This window comes from Pipistrellus hanaki, assembly GCF_964339955.1.
Source record: "Pipistrellus hanaki genome assembly, chromosome: X".
Classification (NCBI taxonomy): Eukaryota; Metazoa; Chordata; class Mammalia; order Chiroptera; family Vespertilionidae; genus Pipistrellus; species Pipistrellus hanaki.
In genome coordinates, this window is record NC_140524.1 from 70,536,678 (window position 1) to 70,557,739 (window position 21,062).

Consider the following 21,062-nt stretch of genomic DNA (forward strand, 5'->3'; position numbering starts at 1 on the left):
GTGGAGCCTGAAGATGGCGACCGAACAGTCGGACTTGTTCTGACTCTGGTCCCAGAACAGATAAAAGTAGCGTCTGAGTCGCTCAGGGAATGTTGATTGGCAGCTGAGGGGCAGCGGAATTCTCAAGGAAGGTAGGGAGCGGTCCGCTTTCAGGATTTCCTGGCCAGGTGGCCAGCACTCCAGCAGCCGAGGCGGCGGCGGTGGTGAGCTGTGGACTGCGGCTCGGAGGGAAAGGAATAGCTTCTCCGAGGCCTGGAAATCCCACAGCGGAGAGGTCCATCGAGCAGCTGAGAAGGCCGAATCGGCACAAACACGTGGATTCAAGGGAGGTCTTCGGTCACCCACGGAAAGGTCAGAGTTTGCGGGGATAGCCTGAGGGTTCCTGGTCCCGCGGTGCAGGCAGCCATAGCCGGAGCTCCGGCGAGGCCCCGCCTCCACTGTAGGGGGGAGCGCCAGCTGAGCTGAGCCCAAAGAAGGCTACAGCGACACCTAGTGCTGGGTTTGATGTAAGCATCCCCAGAAGCGGGAATTCTTTTTCAAAAAACGCCAGGGGACACGGGACAGAATGTTAAGAAACGCGGCTGTCCCGCCAAGGGCAGAACATCTGGACACCTCGGTGCCTGATCCCCTTCACCCACTGGCTTCGGAATACTAGGGAAGGACTGCCTAGTTGGGCATATCCGGGGAGATTGCAGGGGGAAATTGCCTTCCTGGAAACAAGGGATCAGAGCCAGAAGAGATAGTCTGGGAGCCAGCTGGCACCCTGCCAGCTAGAGCCATAGAGAAAGAATGCCAGAGCAACCAAAAAGACTGGGAGGTCAAACCGGAAACACTGACACCTAAGAGCTGAATTACAAACTGCCTTTTTTTTTTCTTTCTTTCTTTCTTTTCTTTTTTCTTTTAATTAATCAAAAATAAATGGACACAAATAACTAAGATATAGCCTACTTAAAATTAAGGATTACCTTACAAAACTGAGGTGCAGTGGAATGCTGGGAACTGCAAGACTGTCTGGTCTGAGAATCAGGAGTGCCAAATACATTAACTGAGGAAGTGAATGACCACTACTGGACATTTTTATGATAATTTTACTATTCTTTATTTTATTTTCATTTTTTACATCTTTTATTTAATTTTAATTTTTCATATCTTTTACTTAAGAAACAATTTTTTTCTTTTTTCCTTACTTGATTTTACCTTTTCAATTATTACATTTTTCAATCTCTATCATCACTATTACTACTGCTATTTTGCAATTTTTGTTTCTTTTTTTTTTCTTTTCCTCTCCAGTACCATTTTATTTTTTCTTTATTTTACATTGAGAGTAACCTTCATTCTATTTTAATCTCTACTATAGCATCATTCAACCCTATCTCAACTCAAGCTTTACACCATCATTCTCTTACTAAACTTTACCCTTTAGTCTACAGTTTATCCTATCCCTTTCCGGCTTTAGTTTTTCCTCTATTCTCTCTGTATACCCCCTGCTAAAGCTCTCACTATACTTATAGACCTAAGTTCCAACCCCTGATCCAAGTGTATAAATACCAATCTCTGCACTATATTAACTAGTTAAAAACAAACAAACAAAAAAAAACTGTTCTCCCCTCTATCCTTTTTGCATTGTTTGTGTGAAGGTTGATTATTGTGAATTTTTATGCTTTTTAGTGAAATTGTTATGCTTATTCCTGTATTGTTATTGTTGCTTTGTATTTTTTTTTAAATCCTCTATTTTTGTTTGTTTCTTTTACTTCTGTATATCATAGCCTTACTTAATAATAGTGGATATTGTAGTTTGTATTAATCTCCAAGTATTGTTACTGGCATTGGTTGGGTTCAGAGGTTATTCTATGGCAATTTTCTCCACATATATATAGTTTGTTTCCCATTTCTCTTTTAGTTTGCTTCTTCTTCTCTCTCTCTCTCTCTCTCTCTCTCTCTCTCTCTCTCTCTCTCTCTCCCTCCCGCTCTCTCTCTTTTCTTTTTTTCCCTGTTTTCCAACTTCATTTTGTCATTACTTTTTTTCTTCTTTTTCTATCTCTTTATCCCTCTTTTTTTATTTACTTAAATTTTTTTTAATTTAAATTTTTTTTAATTTCTCTTTATTTTATTTTTACCTTTCTTCCTTCTCTCCTATCCCCTAAGTTGCCTTTCTCTAGTGGTCACCTTTATTAGAGGTTATTAATATTGTAAATACATTCCAGTTAAGTGCCTCTTGTGTTGTATCTGGTAGTGTTGTATTTTGTACCTTTAAATCAACGCAGGAGAAGGAACATCACATAACCAGACATCCTGAAAAGAGAGGCCATGGGGAGACAAAAACATAGTCCGCACGTGAAAGAAAAGCAGGCATCACCAGAAAAGGAAGTAAACAGGTCAGAGGCAAGCAGCCTACCAGAGCAAGAATTCAGAGTAATGATCATAGGATGGCTAAAAAGAATGGAAGAGAAATTTGACAATAGCCAAGAAGAAATGAGGAAGAACCATGACGAACTGAAGAAGAGCCATGAGGAACTGAAGAAGAACCAAGAAGAAATGAAAAATGACATCGCTACCATGAAGAACTCAATAGAAAGCATCAAGAGTAGACTAGATGAAGCAGAGGACTGCATCAGTGAGCTAGAAGATAAGATGGAAAAAAATACCCAAGTAGAGCAACTTCTAGAAAAAAAGATTAAAAAGCAGGAGGAGAGCTTACGGGAGCTTTGGGACAATACAAAACAAAATAATATTCAAATAATAGGGGTTCCAGAAGGAAAGGAAACTGAGGTAGACATGGAAAAAGTATTTAAAGAAATAATGACAGAAAACTTTCCTGAGATAGAGAAGAAAAAAACCACACAAATCCAAGATGCTCGCAGAATACCAAGCAAAATGAATCCCAGAAGACAGACTCTAAGGCACATTATAATTAAATTGGCAAACAACATCGACAAAGTAAGAATCGTAAAAGCAGCCAGAAAGAGACAGAAAGTTACATACAAAGGAACCCCCATCAGACTAGCAACTGATTTCTCAACAGAAACTTATCAGGCCAGAAGGGAATGGGATGAAATATACAAAGTCATGCAAAGGAAGGGTTTGTATCCACGATTACTGTACCCAGCAAGGCTATCAATCAAAATTGAAGGGGAAATCAGGAGCTTCACAGACAAAAAAAGACTGAAGGAATTTATCTCCACCAAACCAGCAATGCAAGAAATGCTAAAGGGTCTACTGTAAAAATAAAGAAATAAGAAGTGAAGAAGGAATATGGGTATAGAATAAAAATGGCGTCAAATGAGTACCTATCAATAATAACCTTAAATGTAAATGGATTAAATGCTCCAATCAAAAGACATAGGGTAACAGATTGGATAAGAAAACAAGACCCATACATCTGTTGTCTACAAGAAACCCACCTCAGAAAAAGAGATGCACACAGACTGAGGGTGAAGGGATGGAAAAAAGTTTTCCAGGCAAATGGAAATGAAAAAAAAGCTGGGGTAGCAATACTTATATCTGACAAATTAGATCTCAGAGTGAAGGACATAATAAGAGATAATGAAGGCCACTTCATAATACTAAGGGGAACAATCCAACAAGAAGAAATAACCCTGGTAAATATATATGCACCCAATACAGGAGCAACAAAATACATTAAAAAACTGCTGGAGGACATTAAGAGAGAGATTAATAGCAATACAATCATAGTAGGAGATTTTAATACCCCACTGTCACCCTTCGACAAATCATCTAAACAAAAAATCAGCAAAGAAATATCAATCCTAAATGACTCACTAGACCAGATGGAATTAATTGACATCTTCAGAACACTGCACCCCAAAGCCACAGAATATACATTCTTCTAAAGTGCACATGGGACATTCTCAAAGACAGACCACATTTTGGGACATAGGCAAAGTCTCTTCAAATTCAAGAAGATAGAAATCATATCAAGTATCTTCTCAGACCATAATGGCATAAAACTGGAAATTAACTACAATAAAAATAATCCAAAGAAATCAAACACATGGAGACTAAACAGCATGCTATTGAACAAGGACTGGGTTACCAGAGAAATCAAGGAAGAAATTAAAAACATCCTGGCAACAAATTACAATGAAAACACAACAATCCAAAATCTATGGGACACAGCAAAAGCAGTTTTGAGAGGGAAGTTCATATCCTTACAAGCCTATTGAAAAAACTAGAAAAAAGGGTAACAGATGATCTAACTCTACAACTCAAAGAGTTAGAAAAGGACCAACAAGAAAAGCCCAGTGTAAGCAGAAGGAAGAAAACAAAAATCAGAGCACAGATAAACGACATAGAGACCAAAAAAACAATACATAGGATCAACAAAACCAAGAGCTGGTTCTTTGAAAGAATAAACAAGATAGATGGACCTCTAGCTGGGCTAACCAAGAAACGAAGAGAGAGGACCCAAATAAACAAAATCAGAAATGAAAGAGGTGAAATAACAACAGACCCCACCGAAATACAACGGATTGTTACAAAATACTATGAACAACTCTATTCCAACAAACTGAACAACCTGGAGGAAATGGACATATTCCTAGAAAAATACAAACTTCCAAAACTCAATCAGGAAGAATCTAAAAATCTCAATAGACCAGTGTCTTGGGAAGAAATTGAAACAGTCATCAAAAAGGTTCCAGCAAACAAAAGCCCAGGGCCAGATGGCTTCACAGGAGAGTTTTACCAAAACATTCAAGGAAGAACTAAAACCTATCCTCCTCAGACTATTCCAAAAAATCCAAGAGGAAGGAACACTTCCAAACTCCTTCTATGAAGCCAGCATAACCCTAATACCAAAGCCAGATAAAGACAACTCAATGAAAGAGAATTACAGGCCAATATCCCTCATGAACATAGATGCCAAAATCGTCAACAAAATTCTAGCAAATCGACTCCAGAAGAACATCACAAAGATCATACACCATGACCAAGTAGGATTTATTCCAGGAATGCAAGGATGGTACAATATCCGCAAGTCAATAAATGTGATACATCACATAAACAAATTGAAAGATAAAAATCATATAGTCATATCAATTGATGCAGAAAAAGCATTCGATAAAATCCAACACCCTTTCCTGATAAAAACTCTTAACAAGGTGGGAGTACAAGGATCATACCTCAACATAATAAAAGCCATATATGATAAACCCACAGCCAACATTATACTCAATGGGCAAAAACTAAAACCATTCCCTCTAAGAACAGGAATAAGACAGGGATGCCCACTCTCGCCACTCCTGTTTGACATAGTACTGGAAGTACTAGCCATTGCAATTAGACAAGAGGAGGAAATAAAAGGCATCCAAATTGGAAAAGAAGAAGTAAAGTTATCCTTATTTGCAGATGACATGATATTATACATAAAAACCCCAAAAGACTCCATTAAAAAACTAATTGACTTAATAAATGAATTTGGCAATGTAGCAGGATACAAAATTAATGCCAAGAAATCCATGGCATTTCTATACACCAACAGTGAAACTACAGAAACAGAGACTAAAAAAGCAATTCCATTTACCATCGCACCAAAAAAATTAAGATACCTAGGAATAAATTTAACTAAGGAAGTAAAGGACCTATATGCAGAAAACTACACGACACTGAAAAAAGAGATAGAAGAAGATGTAAGGAGATGGAAGAACGTACCATGTTCATGGATTGGTAGAATCAACATCATCAAAATGTCCATACTTCCTAAAGCAATCTATAGGTTCAATGCACTCCCCATTAAAATACCAACGGCATATTTCACTGACCTAGAAAGAACTCTCCAAAAGTTCATTTGGAACAATAAAAGACCCCGAATAGCAATAGCAATCCTGAGAAAGAAGGGTAAAGTAGGAGGGATCTCAATACCAGACTTCAAACTGTATTACAAAGCCACTGTTCTCAAAACAGCATGGTACTGGCACAAGAACAGACATATAGATCAATGGAATAGAATTGAGAACCCAGATATCAAACCAAATCACTATGCTCAATTAATATTTGACAAAGGAGGCAAGAATATACAATGGAGTCAAGACAGTTTCTTCAATAAATTTTGTTGGGAAAATTGGGCAGACACATGCAAAAGAATGAAACTAGATCACCAACTTACACCATACACAAAAATAAACTCAAAATGGATGCAGGACTTAAACATCAGATGGGAAGCCATAAAAATACTAGAAGCATCCACAGGCAGCAAAATCTCAGACGTATGCCAAAAGAACTTCTTCACTGATACTACCCCTAGGGCAATGGAAGCTAAAGAGAAAATAAACAAATGGGACTACATCAAAATAAAAAGCTTTTTTTACAGCAAAAGAAACCATCAACAAAACAACAAGAAAGCCCACGGTGTGGGAGAACATATTTGCAAATAACACCACTGATAAAGGTTTAATCTCCAACATCTACAGACAGCTGATACAACTAAATAAAAGGAAGGTGAATGATCCAATTAAGAAATGGACAATGGACCTAAATAGAATATTTTCAAAAGAAGACAGAAGGAAGGCCAAAAGGCACATGAAAACATGCTCAAAGTCACTAATTTGAGATGCAAATCAAAACAACAATGCGGTACCATCTCACACCTGTCAGAATGGCCAACATCAACAAATCAACAAACGACAAGTGTTGGCGAGGTTGCGGAGAAAAAGAAACCCTCGTGCACTGCTGGTGGGAATGCAGACTGGTGCAACCACTGTGGAGAACAGTGTGGAATTTCCTCAAAAAACTGAAAATGGAACTCCCATTTGATCCAGTAATCCCATTCCTAGGAATATATCCCAAGAAAATAGAAACACCAATCAGAAAGGATATATGCACCCCTATGTTTATAGCAGCACAATCTACAATAGCCAGAATTTGGAAACAGCCTAGGTGCCCGTCATCAGATGATTGGATCCAAAAACCATGGTACATCTACATAATGGAATACTATGCTGCCATAAAAAAGAAGGAATTCTCATCATTTGCAGCAACCTGGATGGAATTGCAGAACATCATGCTGAGTGAAATAAGCCAGTCAATGAAAGAGAAACACCACATGGCCTCACTCATTTGTGGATAATAAAGATCATTATAAACTGATGAACCAAAAGATAGATACAGAGACAGTAATGCAACAAGCAGATTGTCAAATTTCAGCGGGGAGGAGAGGAGGATCTGGGGGAGATAACAGATCAACTGAAGGACTTGTATACATGCATATAAGTACAACCAATGGACATGGAACTCTGGGGAGGGAGGGGATGTGTGGGATGAAGGGAGGGGGGGGAAAATCAATAAAATATGTAATAAATAAATAAATAAATAAATAAATAAATACAAAAAAAAATAATAATATACAGAAATTTAACTGTAGATCAAAGGACCACAAGAATCAAACCAAAGATCTGAAATATGAGGAAACAAAAAACACCCAACCAGAAAAACAAAATGAAAAAAGAATCCAAAAATATGAATATAGTGTAAGGAGCCTCTGTGACAACTTCAAGTGTATCAACATCTGAATTATTGAGGTGACAGAAGAAGAGAGCAAAATATTGAAAACCTATTAGAAGAAATAATGACAGAAAACTTTCCCTACCTTGTGAAAGAAATAGACTTACAATTCCAGGAAGCACAGAAAACCCCAAACAAGAGGAATCCAAAGATGAACACACCAAGACACATAATAATTAAAATGCCAGGGGCAAAAGACAGAGAGAATCTTGAAAGCAGCAAGAGAAAAACAGTTAGTTACCTACAAGGAAGTACTCATACGGCTGTCAGCTGATTTCTCAACAGAAACTATGCAGGACAGATGGGAGTGACAAGAAATATTCAAAGTAATAAACAGCAAGAACCTACAACCAAGATTACTCTACCCAGAAAAGCTATCATTCAGAATTAAAGGGCAGATAAAGAGCTTCACAGACAAGAAAAAGCTAAAGCAGTTCATCACCACCAAACCAGGATTATATGAAATGCTGAAGGGTATTCTTTATGAAGAGGAAGAAGAAGAAAATGGCAAAGATAAAAATTATGAACAACAAAGTGACAAGTACATACCTACCAACAAGTGAATCTAAAAATCAAGTCAATAAAAAATCTGATGAACAAATGGACTGATGAATATAATAGAATCAGGGGCATAGAAAGGGAGTGGATTGACAATTCTCAGGGGAAGCAGGTATGAGGTATGCGGGAAGAGATTGGATAAAAATCTTATACCTATGGATGAAGACAGTGGCTGGGGGAAAAGGTCATGGGGTGGGATGGGCAATCAAGTGGAAGGGAGTTCTGGGGGGGGGGTGAGAAAGAGGAACACCTGTAATAATCTGAACGTTGAAGATTAATTTTTAAAAAATAAAAAATAAAACAAGAGAAAAAATATTACAGATAGCTCTAGCTGGTTTGGTTCAGTGGATAGGGCATTGGCCTATGGACTGAAGGGTCTCTGGTTCTATTCTGGTCAAGGGCACATGCCAGGGTTGCAAGCTAGATCCTCAGTAGGGGGTGTGAAGGAGGCAGTCAATCAATGGTTTTCTCTCATCATTGATGTTTCTATCTCTCCTTTCCTCTCTGAAATCAATAAAATATATTTTAAAAATATTACCAATATTTCTCTGTACACCATTATCAATTACTTTGATTGTATCACCTCTGACTAATGAAGATTCGCCTTTTCTAGCTAGCTGAGAAAAACTAAGTTTGAGCTCCTTCTATTGTGTACTTATAGAATTCAATTCCACACATAGAATAAATATGAGCACCTATGGTGAGCAATGCACTTAGCCAGGGTTTATAAGTAAAACAAATATAAGTAATTGCTGTTCATAACCCTAAGGAACTTATAATCTATACTAGAGACTCGGTGCATGAAATTGGTATATGGGGGGGTCCGTCTCAGCCCAACTGCACCCTCTCCAATCTTGGACCCTTGGGGGATGTCTGACCGCTGGCTTCAAACTGCTCACCTGCCTGTCTGCCTAATCACTCCTAACTGCCTCCTCCGCCAGCATGGTTGCCCCCACCTGCCCCCTGCTGATCTTGTCACCCCATAGAGCCTGCTGTTCAGTCATCCATCTGGTTGTTTCGGTTGTGATGGCCCCTGGATTTTTACATATTAGGATATACAAAAGTCTATGCAACTGACTAGTAGGTATGATGCACACTAATTGCCAGGGGGCAGACACTCAATGCAGGAGCTGCCAAGCTGCAGTGACTTGGCAGCTCCGGTTCTCAGGTGATGCATTCAAAACCAGAGAAGAGGGAGCACAATTCTGGGTGTATTGCCCAAGAATTGCCCTCTTGCAATCCAGGACCCCTTGGAGAGTGTTGGAGAGATGATTTTGACCTGAGCAGGCCAGGCCAAGGGACCCCAGTGGTGCATGATTCTGCATACCAGGCCTCTCGTCTTATATAAAGAAAAAGATAAATGCATAAATGATTATAATACAAAATGTTTCAAGAATGCCATTAGAGAACGAAAAAAAAGTGCTATGGGGAAATGTAGAGAAAACAGATAAAAGAAATTAAAAAGTAGTAGAATTTAAATGGTACTAGCCTTCTAATAAATATAGATCTTACCTGCAATTATTTCTAATGTTTTACTCTCTAAATGAGGCAGTTCCCACACTGATTCCAGGAAGCTGTCCAGTAGTGGGTCATTAATTTTGGCTTTAATTTCAAACTCATACAGCAGAAGCAATGTCTCACATGGATCATTGGAGAAATCTCCTAAGAAAGAAGCAAAAAATGCAACATTCTCTGTGATTTCATTTCAATATTTTCTCCTAATATCTCTTCTGGGGAGATTTTCTTGTTAAGAAAATTTAATTTTACTTACAATTTGAAGGTTATCTCAGCTTCTATGAACACATTTTTTACATTTTAAAATCTATAAACGCACCAATACTTTCATCACCCTGTATTGCAATCACTAGCATTGCCTCTATTTCTTAAAATTATTGCCATGATATTCATTAAATAGCCTAAAATGACCTGCTGCTATATAATTAAAATCCAGTGTTTAACTGTTTCATTTTAATGACTGAATTAACCCGACAATACAGTGTTGTATAAACTAACTGTGGCTTTATTTTAAGCAAAGGAAAGTTTCCAAATTATCCCATTTAGTCAGTCAACAATATTTTTTTTGGGTATCACCATGGGAAGAATTTTGTATCAGGTAGCATATACCATACTACAATATGTGAGACAGTTTTCATTCAGCCTGTTAAACTGAACTTTAAAAAAAAAAAGTGTTGAGGTATAACGTACATAGAATAAACTGAATGAGGTGCATTAATCTTAAACAGCTTGATGTATTTTTTATGTTTAAATACACATAACCACTATCATATAGAATACTTCCAAAACTCATGTTTCTTTCAAGTCAATACCACCTTAGAAGAGTTAACAACTATTTTGACTTTTATATTTTATTTTCTGTTCTTGAACTTCATTGCTAGTACATATATATACTCAACTTTTGAATATTGACCTTGTATCCTATAACTTGTTAAAATCATTTATTAGTTCCAGTAACTTCTTGTAGATTCTTTGGAATTTTCTACATATAATCATGTCATCTGCATGCAAATAGAGATAGTTTTATTCATTCTTTATCACTCCATAAATATACCTCATTTTATTGTGCTTTGTTTTAATAAGTGCAAACCAATCAATATAATATATCATATCAAGAAACTAAATGATGATCTCAATAGTCAAGAAAGCTTTTGAGAAATCCAAGATGGCTGCTCAGCTAGACTCCTCGCCGTAGCTGCACACAACAATTTCAATAAATTACAACTAAAATATAAAATGGACATTACCCAGAACTATAGGAAAGTCGACTGACTGGAAATTCTACAACGAGAAGCAAGGAGAAAACCAGAAGGAAGAGCAGAGGAGCTGTAAAAGCCCAAGGTATGGAGACACGTGGCACGCGGAGAGGACGGAGCCGGAGAGGAGGGAGGCTGAGTGCGTGGAGGGCATTCCCCAGCGGGAAGGAGATAAAAGCTCCGACTGTGCTGGGCCCCAGTTCTGACTGCTCTGAACCCCAGTTCTAGGCCAGACCCTGGGGACCCAGGCTCAAACAGAGGGAGCTGGGCTGTAAGGCAGAACCCTGGGGAAGCGGCGAAAGGAGGTCCCAGAGGCGCGCACATTGCGCACAGAGAAGGGACGGTTGGCTGTGCCGCGGGATTGCCCTGGCGGGAAGGAGACAGGGGCTCCAGACTGCTCTGAAAGCCACCTCCAACTCCACTTCCAACAGAACTGAACCCCAATACCGGGCTCATTGGGGGAGAGCATAGACTGTTGGGTAGCAGGCGAAAATCGAGGGCACCTTTCTCTCAGAGGCACTTGTAAGGAGTACTTAAGGACCCTGAGACTCAGGAGCTGCATAGGGCGGGGCTGATGGAAGCCAAGGCTGTAGGCTCTACCCTGAAACCCCGCCCCATCAGGGAAGCTGCGAAAATGCTGAGACGAAATAGATCACAAACGAAAGAAATGGAGGACAAAAAGCGACTGGATATAGAGTTCAAATCTACACTTATAAGGTTTTTCAAGAATTTCCTAGAAAAGATCGAAAAGACTTATGAGGATATGAAAAGGGATCAACTAGAATTAATAAGGAATCAACAAGAAATGATAAGGGATCAACAGGAAATAAAGAATACATTGTCTGAAATAAAAAAATATTCTACAGAGTCCTAAAAACAGAATGGAAGATCGCAAGAATCAAGTCAAAGATTTGGAACATAAAGAGCCAGAAGACACTCTTCCGCAGAAGCTAGAAGGCAAGAGAATCCAGAAAATTGAAGATAATGTAAGAAACCTCTGGGACAACTTCAAGCGAACCAACATCAGAATTATGGGGGTCCCAGAAGATGAGAGAGAGCAAGATATCAAAAACATACTGAAAGAAATAGTGACAGAAAACTTCCCCCACCTGGTGAAAGAATTAGACTTACAAGTCCGGGAAGCACACAGAACTCCAAACAAAAGGAATCCAAAGAGGACCACACCAAGACACATCATAATTAAAATTCCAAGAACAAAAGACAAAGAGAGAATATTAAAAGCAGCAAGAGCAAAGCAGGTAGTTACCTATAAAGGAGCACCTATACGATTGTCAGCTGATTTCTCAACAGAAACCATGCAGGCCAGACAGGAATGGCAAGAAATATTCAAGGTGATGAATAGTAAGAACCTACAGCCAAAGATAATCTATCCAGCAAAGCTATCACTCAGAATCGAAGGTCAGATAAAGATCTTCACTAATAAAAATAAAACTAAAGGAGTTCATCAACACCCAACCAGAATTATATGAATTGCTGAAGGGGGTTCTTTCAGAAGAGAAAGTAAATAAAGATAAAAAATTATGAACAACAAATGTGTAACTATCATCAAGTGAATCTAAAAACCATGGAAATTTAAAAAAATCTGATGATCAATATTAACTGTTGAATATAATAGAATCAGAGGTATGGAAGGGGAGTGAACTGACGATTCTTGGGGAAAAGGGGAGAGGGGGTGTGGGAAGAGACTGAACATGAACTGTGTACCTATGGATGAGGACAATGGGGTTGGGGAAAGGGCAGAGGGTGGGGTGGGAACCTGGTGGAGGAGAGCAATGGAGGGGGGTGGAAAAAAGGAACATTTGTAATAATATGAACAATAAAAATTTATTTAAAAAAATAGTCAAGAAAGCTTTTGACAAAATGCAACATCTTTTCCTGATAAAAACAATGAACCAGGAATAGAAGAGAACTTCCTCAATCTGAAAAAGGGCACTTGAAAAACACACAGCTAACAATATACTTAATGGTGAAATACTAGATTCTTTCCCTTTACTTTTACCACTGCTATTCAAAATTGTTCTAGAAATTCTAGCTAAAGAAATTAGGCAAGAAAAAGAAACAAAAGACATCAAGACTGAAACCATCTCTATTTATACACAATGTGTTCCTTTTTTTTTTAAGGTTTTTTAAAAATTTATTTTATTTTATTGATTTTTTACAGATAGGAAGGGAGAGAGATAGAGAGCTAGAAACGTAGATGAGAGAGAAACATCAACCAGCTGCCTCTTGCACACCCCCTATTGGGGATGTGCCCGCAACCAGTGTACATGCCCTTGACTGGAATCGAACCTGGGACCTTTCAGTCCGCAGACCGACGCTCTACCGCTGAGCCAAACCAGTTTCGGCCACAATGTGTTTTTATAAATAGATCCCTAGGGCTGTGGTCAGCAAACTGTGGCTTGGAAGCCACATGTGGCTCTTTGGCCCCTTGAGTGTGGATCTTACACAAAATACCATGGCCTGGGCAAGTCTATTTTGAAAAAGTGGCGTTAGAAATTTCAAATGAAATTTCAGTTGTTGTACTGTTGATATTTGGCTCTGTTGACTAATGAGTTTGCCGACCACTGCCCTAGGGAATCCAGTAAAATAGCATTAAAACTAATGAACAAGCCGAAACCAGTTTGGCTCAGTGGTAGAGCATCTTTTAGCAGACTGAAAGGTCCCAGGTTCGATTCCGGTCAGGGGCATGTACGTTGGTTGCGGGCACATCCCCGGTAGGGGGTGTGCAAGAGGCAGCTGGTTGATGTTTCTCTCTCATCGACATTTCTAGCTCTCTATCTCTCTCCCTTCCTCTCTGTAAAAAATCAATAAAATATATTTTAAAAAACCAAAAAAAAAACAAACAAAAAAAACTAATGAACAAGTTTAACAAGACCAGAATACAAAAATCAATCCAATTCCTATACAATAACAATAAACAAATGGAAAATAAGATTGAGAAAACAATTCCATTTACAATAGCATCAAAAAGAATCCTATATAAGAGGGAATATGCAAATTGAACATCACTCCACCACAAAGATGGTTGCTCCAACAGCAGAGGTGGGGTTTCTATAACACAAGCTGGCTGCAACTAGAGCTGAGGCTGAGTTTCTGTAATGAGACTTAACGAGCAATCAGCAGGGACCTGAAGCTGCGCTCTTCCTACCCCTATGGGGTGTGACAGGGGACCTCAGGCCACACTCTCTGCCCTGGCACCGTGCCGGGGGAATCTCAGGTCATGCTCCCTGCCTTGGCACCAGGCCGGGGGACCTCAGGCTGCACCCCCTCACAGAAGAGCTTGACAGAGGACCTGAGGTTGCACCCCCCACCCCTGGTGGGGCTTGACAGGTGATCCGAGGCTGCTGCCCCTCCTGGCACCAGGCTGGGGGACCTCAGGCTGCACCCCCTGCCTGGTGGGGCTTGATGGGGGACCTCAAGGTGTACCCCCTCGCTCCAGAGCTGGGCCAGGGGACCTCAGGTTGCTCCCCTTACCCTGGGCGTGGGGGGCGGGGAGACCTCAGGCAGTGACCCCCACCCAGTGGGGCTTTACAGGGGACCTCAAGGTGTGCCCCCTGCTCTGGCCCAGGCTGGGGGACCTTAGGCCACGCCTCCTGCCCCAGCACCAGGCCAGGGGACCTGAGGTTGCAGCCCCCCACCTGGCGGGGCTTGACAAGGGTGGGACTGGCTGGGTATGGATCTAGCTCAATGGGGTGGGGGCAGCCTGGTCTGGGTCTCATGTGATTTTCAGGCACACATGGGTAGGTGGGGACTTGACTCTGGGTCCTGTGGTGTGCCCCAGACTCGGACAGGAGGAAGATTTTCATATACATTTTACTAATTTTCTTTCATCTCTGACACTTCTATTATAGAGAAAGGGCAAATAGCAATATTAAAATATTTCATCTATAATAATTAATCTCCCTTTAATGTGTATGGATTTCGTGCACCGGGGCCACTAGTAAATTAAATAAAAGAAGTGCAAGACTTGTACATTGCAATTTAAAAGATGTAAATAAATGGGGAAATATTTCACACTTAAGGATTGGAGACTTAACATTGTTAAACTGGCACTATTTCCCAAAATAATCTAGCTTTTTCCCCTTTTTTCAGAAAATGACAGGCTGATCCTAAAACTCACATGGAAATTTAAGGGTCCCAGAATAGCCAAAATAATCCTGAAAAGGAAGAGCAAATTTGGAGGATTAACACTCCTGATTTCAAAACTTAATACAAAGCAATTATAATCAAGACACTGTGATACTGGTAAAAGGACAAACATATAGAGCAGTGGGAATGAACTGATACTCCAGAAGTAAAACCATGTGTCTATGGCCAATTAATTTTCCACAGGGAGGCAAAAACCCGAGTGACAGAATTAATAATTTTGTGTTTTCTTTTATTTTAAAATAAGTGGTTCTGGGACAACTGGATAGCCACATGGAAAAGAATGAAGCTTGGACCCTTACCTCAAACTACATATAAAAGTTAACTCAAAATGGATTAAAGATCCAAATGCAGGAGCAAAAACTCTAAAACTCTTCAGAAGAAAACACAGGAGTAAATTTAGACCCTTTTCCCAATTAAAAAAAAAAATATATATATATATATATATATATATATATATATATATATATATATATACTTTTATTGATTTCAGAGAAGGGAGAGAGAGAGAGAGAGAGAAACATCAGTGGTGATAGAGAATCATTGATCGGCTGACTCCTGCACAAAAGGGCCCAACTGGCGTGGCTCAGTGGTTCAGCACTGACCTATGAACCAAGAGGTCACGGTTTGAATCCCAGTCAGTGAACATGCCTGGGCTGCAGGCTTGATCCTCAGAGGGGGTTGTGCAGGAGTCAGCCGATCAATGATTCTCTATCACCACTGATGTTTTTCTCTTTCTCTCTCCCTTCTCTGAAATCAATAAAAGTATATATATATATATATATATATATATATATATATATATACACATATATATACACATATATACATATATATATATATATATATATATATATATATATATATATATATATTTAATTGGGAAAAGGGTCTAAATAGACATTTCTCCAAAGAAGATACACAAATGGCCAATAACCATATGAAAAGATGCTCAACACAATTAATTGTCAGGAAAATAGGTCATAAGGAAATCAAAACCACAATGGGATATCACTATATACTCACTAAGACAGCCAGAATAAAAAAAAAAAATCAGATAATACAAGTGTTGACATGAAGGTAGAGAAATCATAAGCACCATACACTACTGGTGACAATAAAAAATGGTGAAGATACTTTGGAAAACAGTTTGGCAGTTTCTGAAATGACTAAACATAGAGTTACCATATGAGGATACCATAATATATAAATATCCTTTGTGCTTCAAAGGATGCTGTCAAGAAAGGGAAAGACAATCCAATGAATGGGAGAAAATATTTGCAAGTTATATATCTGATCAGAAAACTTGTATCTGGTACAAGTAAGATACAAGAGAAACATGCAACTTGACTGTACCTCCGCCATGCCCACCAGCCACTCAGGAGTGAGTATGCAAATCAACCCAACCAAGATGGTGGTTAATTTGAATATCCAAGCGCAGAGTGAGTACTGGACAGCATAGAAGGAAGCCAAGGGCTGCAGAAGGGAGCGAAGCTGCGGAGAATCAAGCAAGCGGAGCAGAGGAGAAGGGAGAGAAGCAGGCAGAGGAGGAGAGAGGGGGGCGGAGAAGGGAGGGAAGCAGGTATAACTGGGGAGACAGCTGCAGGAAGCCCTATTGCATGAATCTTCCTGTAATGGGCGTCTAGTATAGTATATAATACCATAGATAATCCTCTTCCTTGCCAGCTAAAATGAGTTTCTGCTGGTAGAGGATCCATGCTGGGCTTTGTTCTAAAGCTCTTAGGTTTGCTCTGTTTGTCATAATCACTAAGACTTTCAATAATGGCATTTGGTGAATACTTTATAATAAGGTCAAAATTATAGCATTGGGGGTACATGAAATTCTTCCCTGCAACGGCTTACAAAAACAACTAAAGGCTGTTCTCCATTTTCTTGTTTTTGAGATAAAGTTTTTATGATATTACAAAATAAATAGCTTAAAAAGATCTAATCACTACGATAACTTTCAGCTTTAACTTTATTTTTGGCTCTTTATGTGTAGAGTATGATTACAAGGATGTTTGTAACAACATCCAAAAGTTATATTCTTGAATGGAGACTATGAAAAGGAGGCAGAAAAACAGATTCAGAAGTCGTGAATTCCCTTGTGTTAGAAAACTTGGAAGTGTTTTATAAGCATTTATCCTTGGTACACTTCTTACTTCCCTTTAAATCTCCTTCTCTTTTCCTGGAAATCTGACCTGCCTTCCTATTAGCCTGGATCATGGAACTTGCATCCTATCCACATGAATGTCTTGCAAATAATTGGTCTGAGGAAAAAGTACCGCAATTGAGTTGGCTATCACAACTCAATAGAACATGGGATACATACTTAAATAGACATTTTTACACAAATGGCCAACAGAGAGGTGAAAAGGTGCTCAACATCACTAATCATCACATAAATGCAAATCACAACAACAATGAGATATCTCATACCTGTTAGGATGGCTATTATCAAACAAACAAAAGATAGCAAGTGTTGGTGAGTTATTGGAAAAACCTGGAGCCTTTGTATATCATTGGTGGGAATGCTAAATGGTGCATTCCCACCAATGATATAAAGAAAACATTATAGTACTTCCTACAAAAATTTAAAATAGAACTACCATATGATCCAGCAATCCCACTTACAGTATTTATCTAAAACACATGTGTCAAACACAAGGCCCGCGGGCCAAATCCAGCCCGCCAGGCCTTGCAATGTGGCCCGCACCGTGCTGTCATCACTGCACTCCGGTGTCAGTTTATGACATTGTCAGTTTATGACTGTTCAGTAAACCATTCGGCCCGCGATTTAGGCTGGATTTTAGATTTTGGCCCCTTCTCTGATTGAGTTCGACACCCCTAATCTAAAAGAATTAAAGTTAGAATCTCGATGAGATATATGCACTCTTATGTTCATTGCAGTACATAGCCAAGAAATGAAAATAACCTAAATGTCCACTGATGGATGAATTGATTAAAAAAAGGGATATATAAACATAACAGAATACTATTCAGTCTTAAAAAGAAGGAAAATTCTGTAACATGAGACAACATTGATGAACCATAGGAACATTATGCTAAGTGAAATTAGCCACCTACATGATATGAGGTATCTAAAATTTGATCTATCACATTCACAGAATCAAAGAGTGGAGTGATGGTTGCCAGGAGCTGGAGGAAGGAGAAATGGAGAGTTGCTAATCAATGGGCAGAATATTAAAGTTAAACAAGATAAACAGAGATCTGTTGTACAAAACTGTAACTATAGTAAACAATACTATATTTATATTATATACTTAAAACTTTGTTAAGAGGGTAGCTATAATGTAAATTGTTCTTACCACAACAAAGTAAAACTTAAAAAAAAAGACAAATTATTTTAAAAAGCACAGTATAAGATACTACATGAAAGTGGGATGAGAGAAACAGAAAAAGGTAATGGTAGATGGAGAATTTTCTCCAGAAAAATTTTGCCATGAAGCAGATGAAAATTGTGACCAAACATGTCAGAATGAATTTAAAAATATTAAGTAATCTATAAAATAAAAATATAAAGCAGGTATTCAAGAACTCAGGGAACATCTGGTAGACAAAAGGAAATTAAATATGATCTATCTCAATGAGATATATGCATCCCTATGTTCATTGCAGTACATAGCCGAGATATGAAAACAACTTAAATGTCCACTGATGGATGAATGGATAAAGAAATGGGATATACAAACATAACAATAATATTCAGTCTCAGTGGGTTTGACTAATTTTACAGATAAAGAAATGGGAAGAAAATAGAAAAGTATCATAGAAATAAAGATAAAATTGGAAGCAGCAAAAGAGAGAAAATATATCACTTGATAAACAGTAAGGGGTTCAGAAAACAAGAGATAAGAAAGCAAAACAAAACAGCAATTGAAATTGCTTTTAACATCTTTTTGTTAAATAAAATCTGACACACATAATTTCATACTTGTATGAGTCATGGTTATATCTTTAAAAAATTATCAACCAAAATTTCCAATGGATACACTTAACAGAACCCAGTAAATTGTATTGCTGGAGAAATACAACTAATAGACAGCTTAAACTCAGGTTTTCTGGTTTCCAGAATGAACCCCAAATGCCAATAGAACTTTGATGAATTACTTTTTTCCCCTTTATTATGGAGTTTATGTTTTGTTTTTGTTTCTGGCTTATGTATAGCCAATAAGTTAATCCCCCTTGGTTGCAGCAGTAATGGGAGTGTGGTTTCATGGTCTGAGAATTTGGTGATCTCTCTAAATGGATTAATTGCTTACCTAATATCTAGTTCAGTAAGAAACAACAAACAGGCTGGCTGCTGTGGCTCAGGGGATGAGTGCTGATTTATAAACCAGGAGGTCATAGTATGATTCTGGTCAGGGCACATGCACATGTTGTGGGTTTGACTCCCAGTAGGGGGCATGGAGTAAACAACTAATCTATGATTCTCTCTCATCATTGATGTTTCTATGTCTCTCTCCTTCTCCCTCTCTGAAATCAATAAAAAATATATTTTTTAAAAGAAACAACAGAGGGAAAGATGGATGCCAACAGGAAAGCAGACTGCAAGATAGTGCATAAGTGAGAGAATGAAGGGAGAGAATGTGGCTGCATGAGTAGTGTTTGTTTTTGAGTTGTAGGACAGCTATGCTCCAAGGGACTGTGGGGGATTATGGGACGGGGTTCCCATGAATGGGCAGCCTCCATTGCTTCTGGTATCAATCGTGGAGCTATCTGCTCTGATGCGGAGACCGCGCCATCATGAAAGGGAGAGAGGTTGATATCAGAAGCCTGAAGATCCTGGGAATCTACAACAACAGCACCCACTGAACAGCTGCAAATCCTGGAACACTAGTCCTCTAGCAAAGTGAACACGCGGATTTGGAGGAGGAGCTCTGTACCCTCTCATAGAAAGGAGAGAGAACTACATAACCAGACAAAGAGAGGAGAGATCATGGGGAGAAAAAGAAAGAGCCCACATATGAAAGAAAAGCAGGTATCACCAGAAAAGGAAGTAAACGAAATGGAGGCAAGCAACCTGTTAGAGAAAGAATACAGAAAAATGGTCATAAGATGGCTGAAAAGAATAGAAGACAAATTCAACAATATGAGTAAGAACCAAGAGGAAATGAAAAAAAATCAAGAAGAAATGAAAAATGACATTGCTGCTGTAAAGAACTCCATAAAAAGCATCAACAGTAGACTAGAAGAAACAGCGGACTACATCAGAAAGCTAAAAGACAAGGTAAAAAAAAAAAATTCCCAAGTAGAACAACTTCTAGAAGAAAAAAATTAAAAAGCAGGAGGAGAGCCTAAGGGAACTTTGGGACAACATGAAACAAAACAACATCCAGATAAGAGGAGTGCCAGAAGGAGATAAAACTGACCAAGGAATTGAAATCTGTTTGAAGAAATAATGACAAAAAACTTCCCTGATATAGGGAAGAAAAAACCCACACAAACCCAAGAAGCTCACAGAGTCCCAAACAAAATAAACCCCAAAAAGACCAATGCCAAGGCACATTATAATTAAATTGGCAAACACCAACAACAAAGTAAGAATCTTAAAAGTGGCCAGAGGCAGAAAGTTACATACAAAGGAACCCCCATCAGACTAGCAACTGATTTCTCAACAGAAACTCATCAGGCCCGAAGGGAATGGAATGAAATATAAAAAGTCATGCAAAGGAAGGGTCTGAATCCAAGAATATTGTACCCAGCAAGGCTAGCAATTGAAATAGAAGGTGAAATCAGGACCTTCACAGTCAAAAAAGGACTAAGGGAATTTATTACCACCAAACCAGCAATGCAAGAAATGACAAGGGGTCTGATGTAAAATAAAGGAATAGGAAGCGAAGAAGGAACACAGGGGTAAAGAATAAAAATGGTGACAAACAAGTATCTATCAATAATTACTTTAAATGTACATGAATTAAATGCCCAATTAAAAGATATAGGGTAACTGATTGGATAATGAAACAAGACCCATATATCTGCTGTCTACAGGAAACCCATCTCAGAAAAAAAGACACACACAGACTG

General features: G+C 38.8%; 1 protein-coding gene across 1 annotated transcript in view; it reads right to left on the reverse strand.

Moving 5' to 3' along the window:
* Positions 1-21,062, reverse strand: part of TEX11 (testis expressed 11) — a gene marked incomplete at its 5' end in the record, with an annotated part of 308,295 nt that overhangs the window by 35,536 nt on the left and 251,697 nt on the right. Inside the window, one exon of the mRNA XM_084869541.1 lies at positions 9,589-9,738. Coding sequence (XP_084725667.1) covers positions 9,589-9,738 — 150 coding nt within the window. The remainder of the gene's footprint in view (positions 1-9,588; positions 9,739-21,062) is intronic.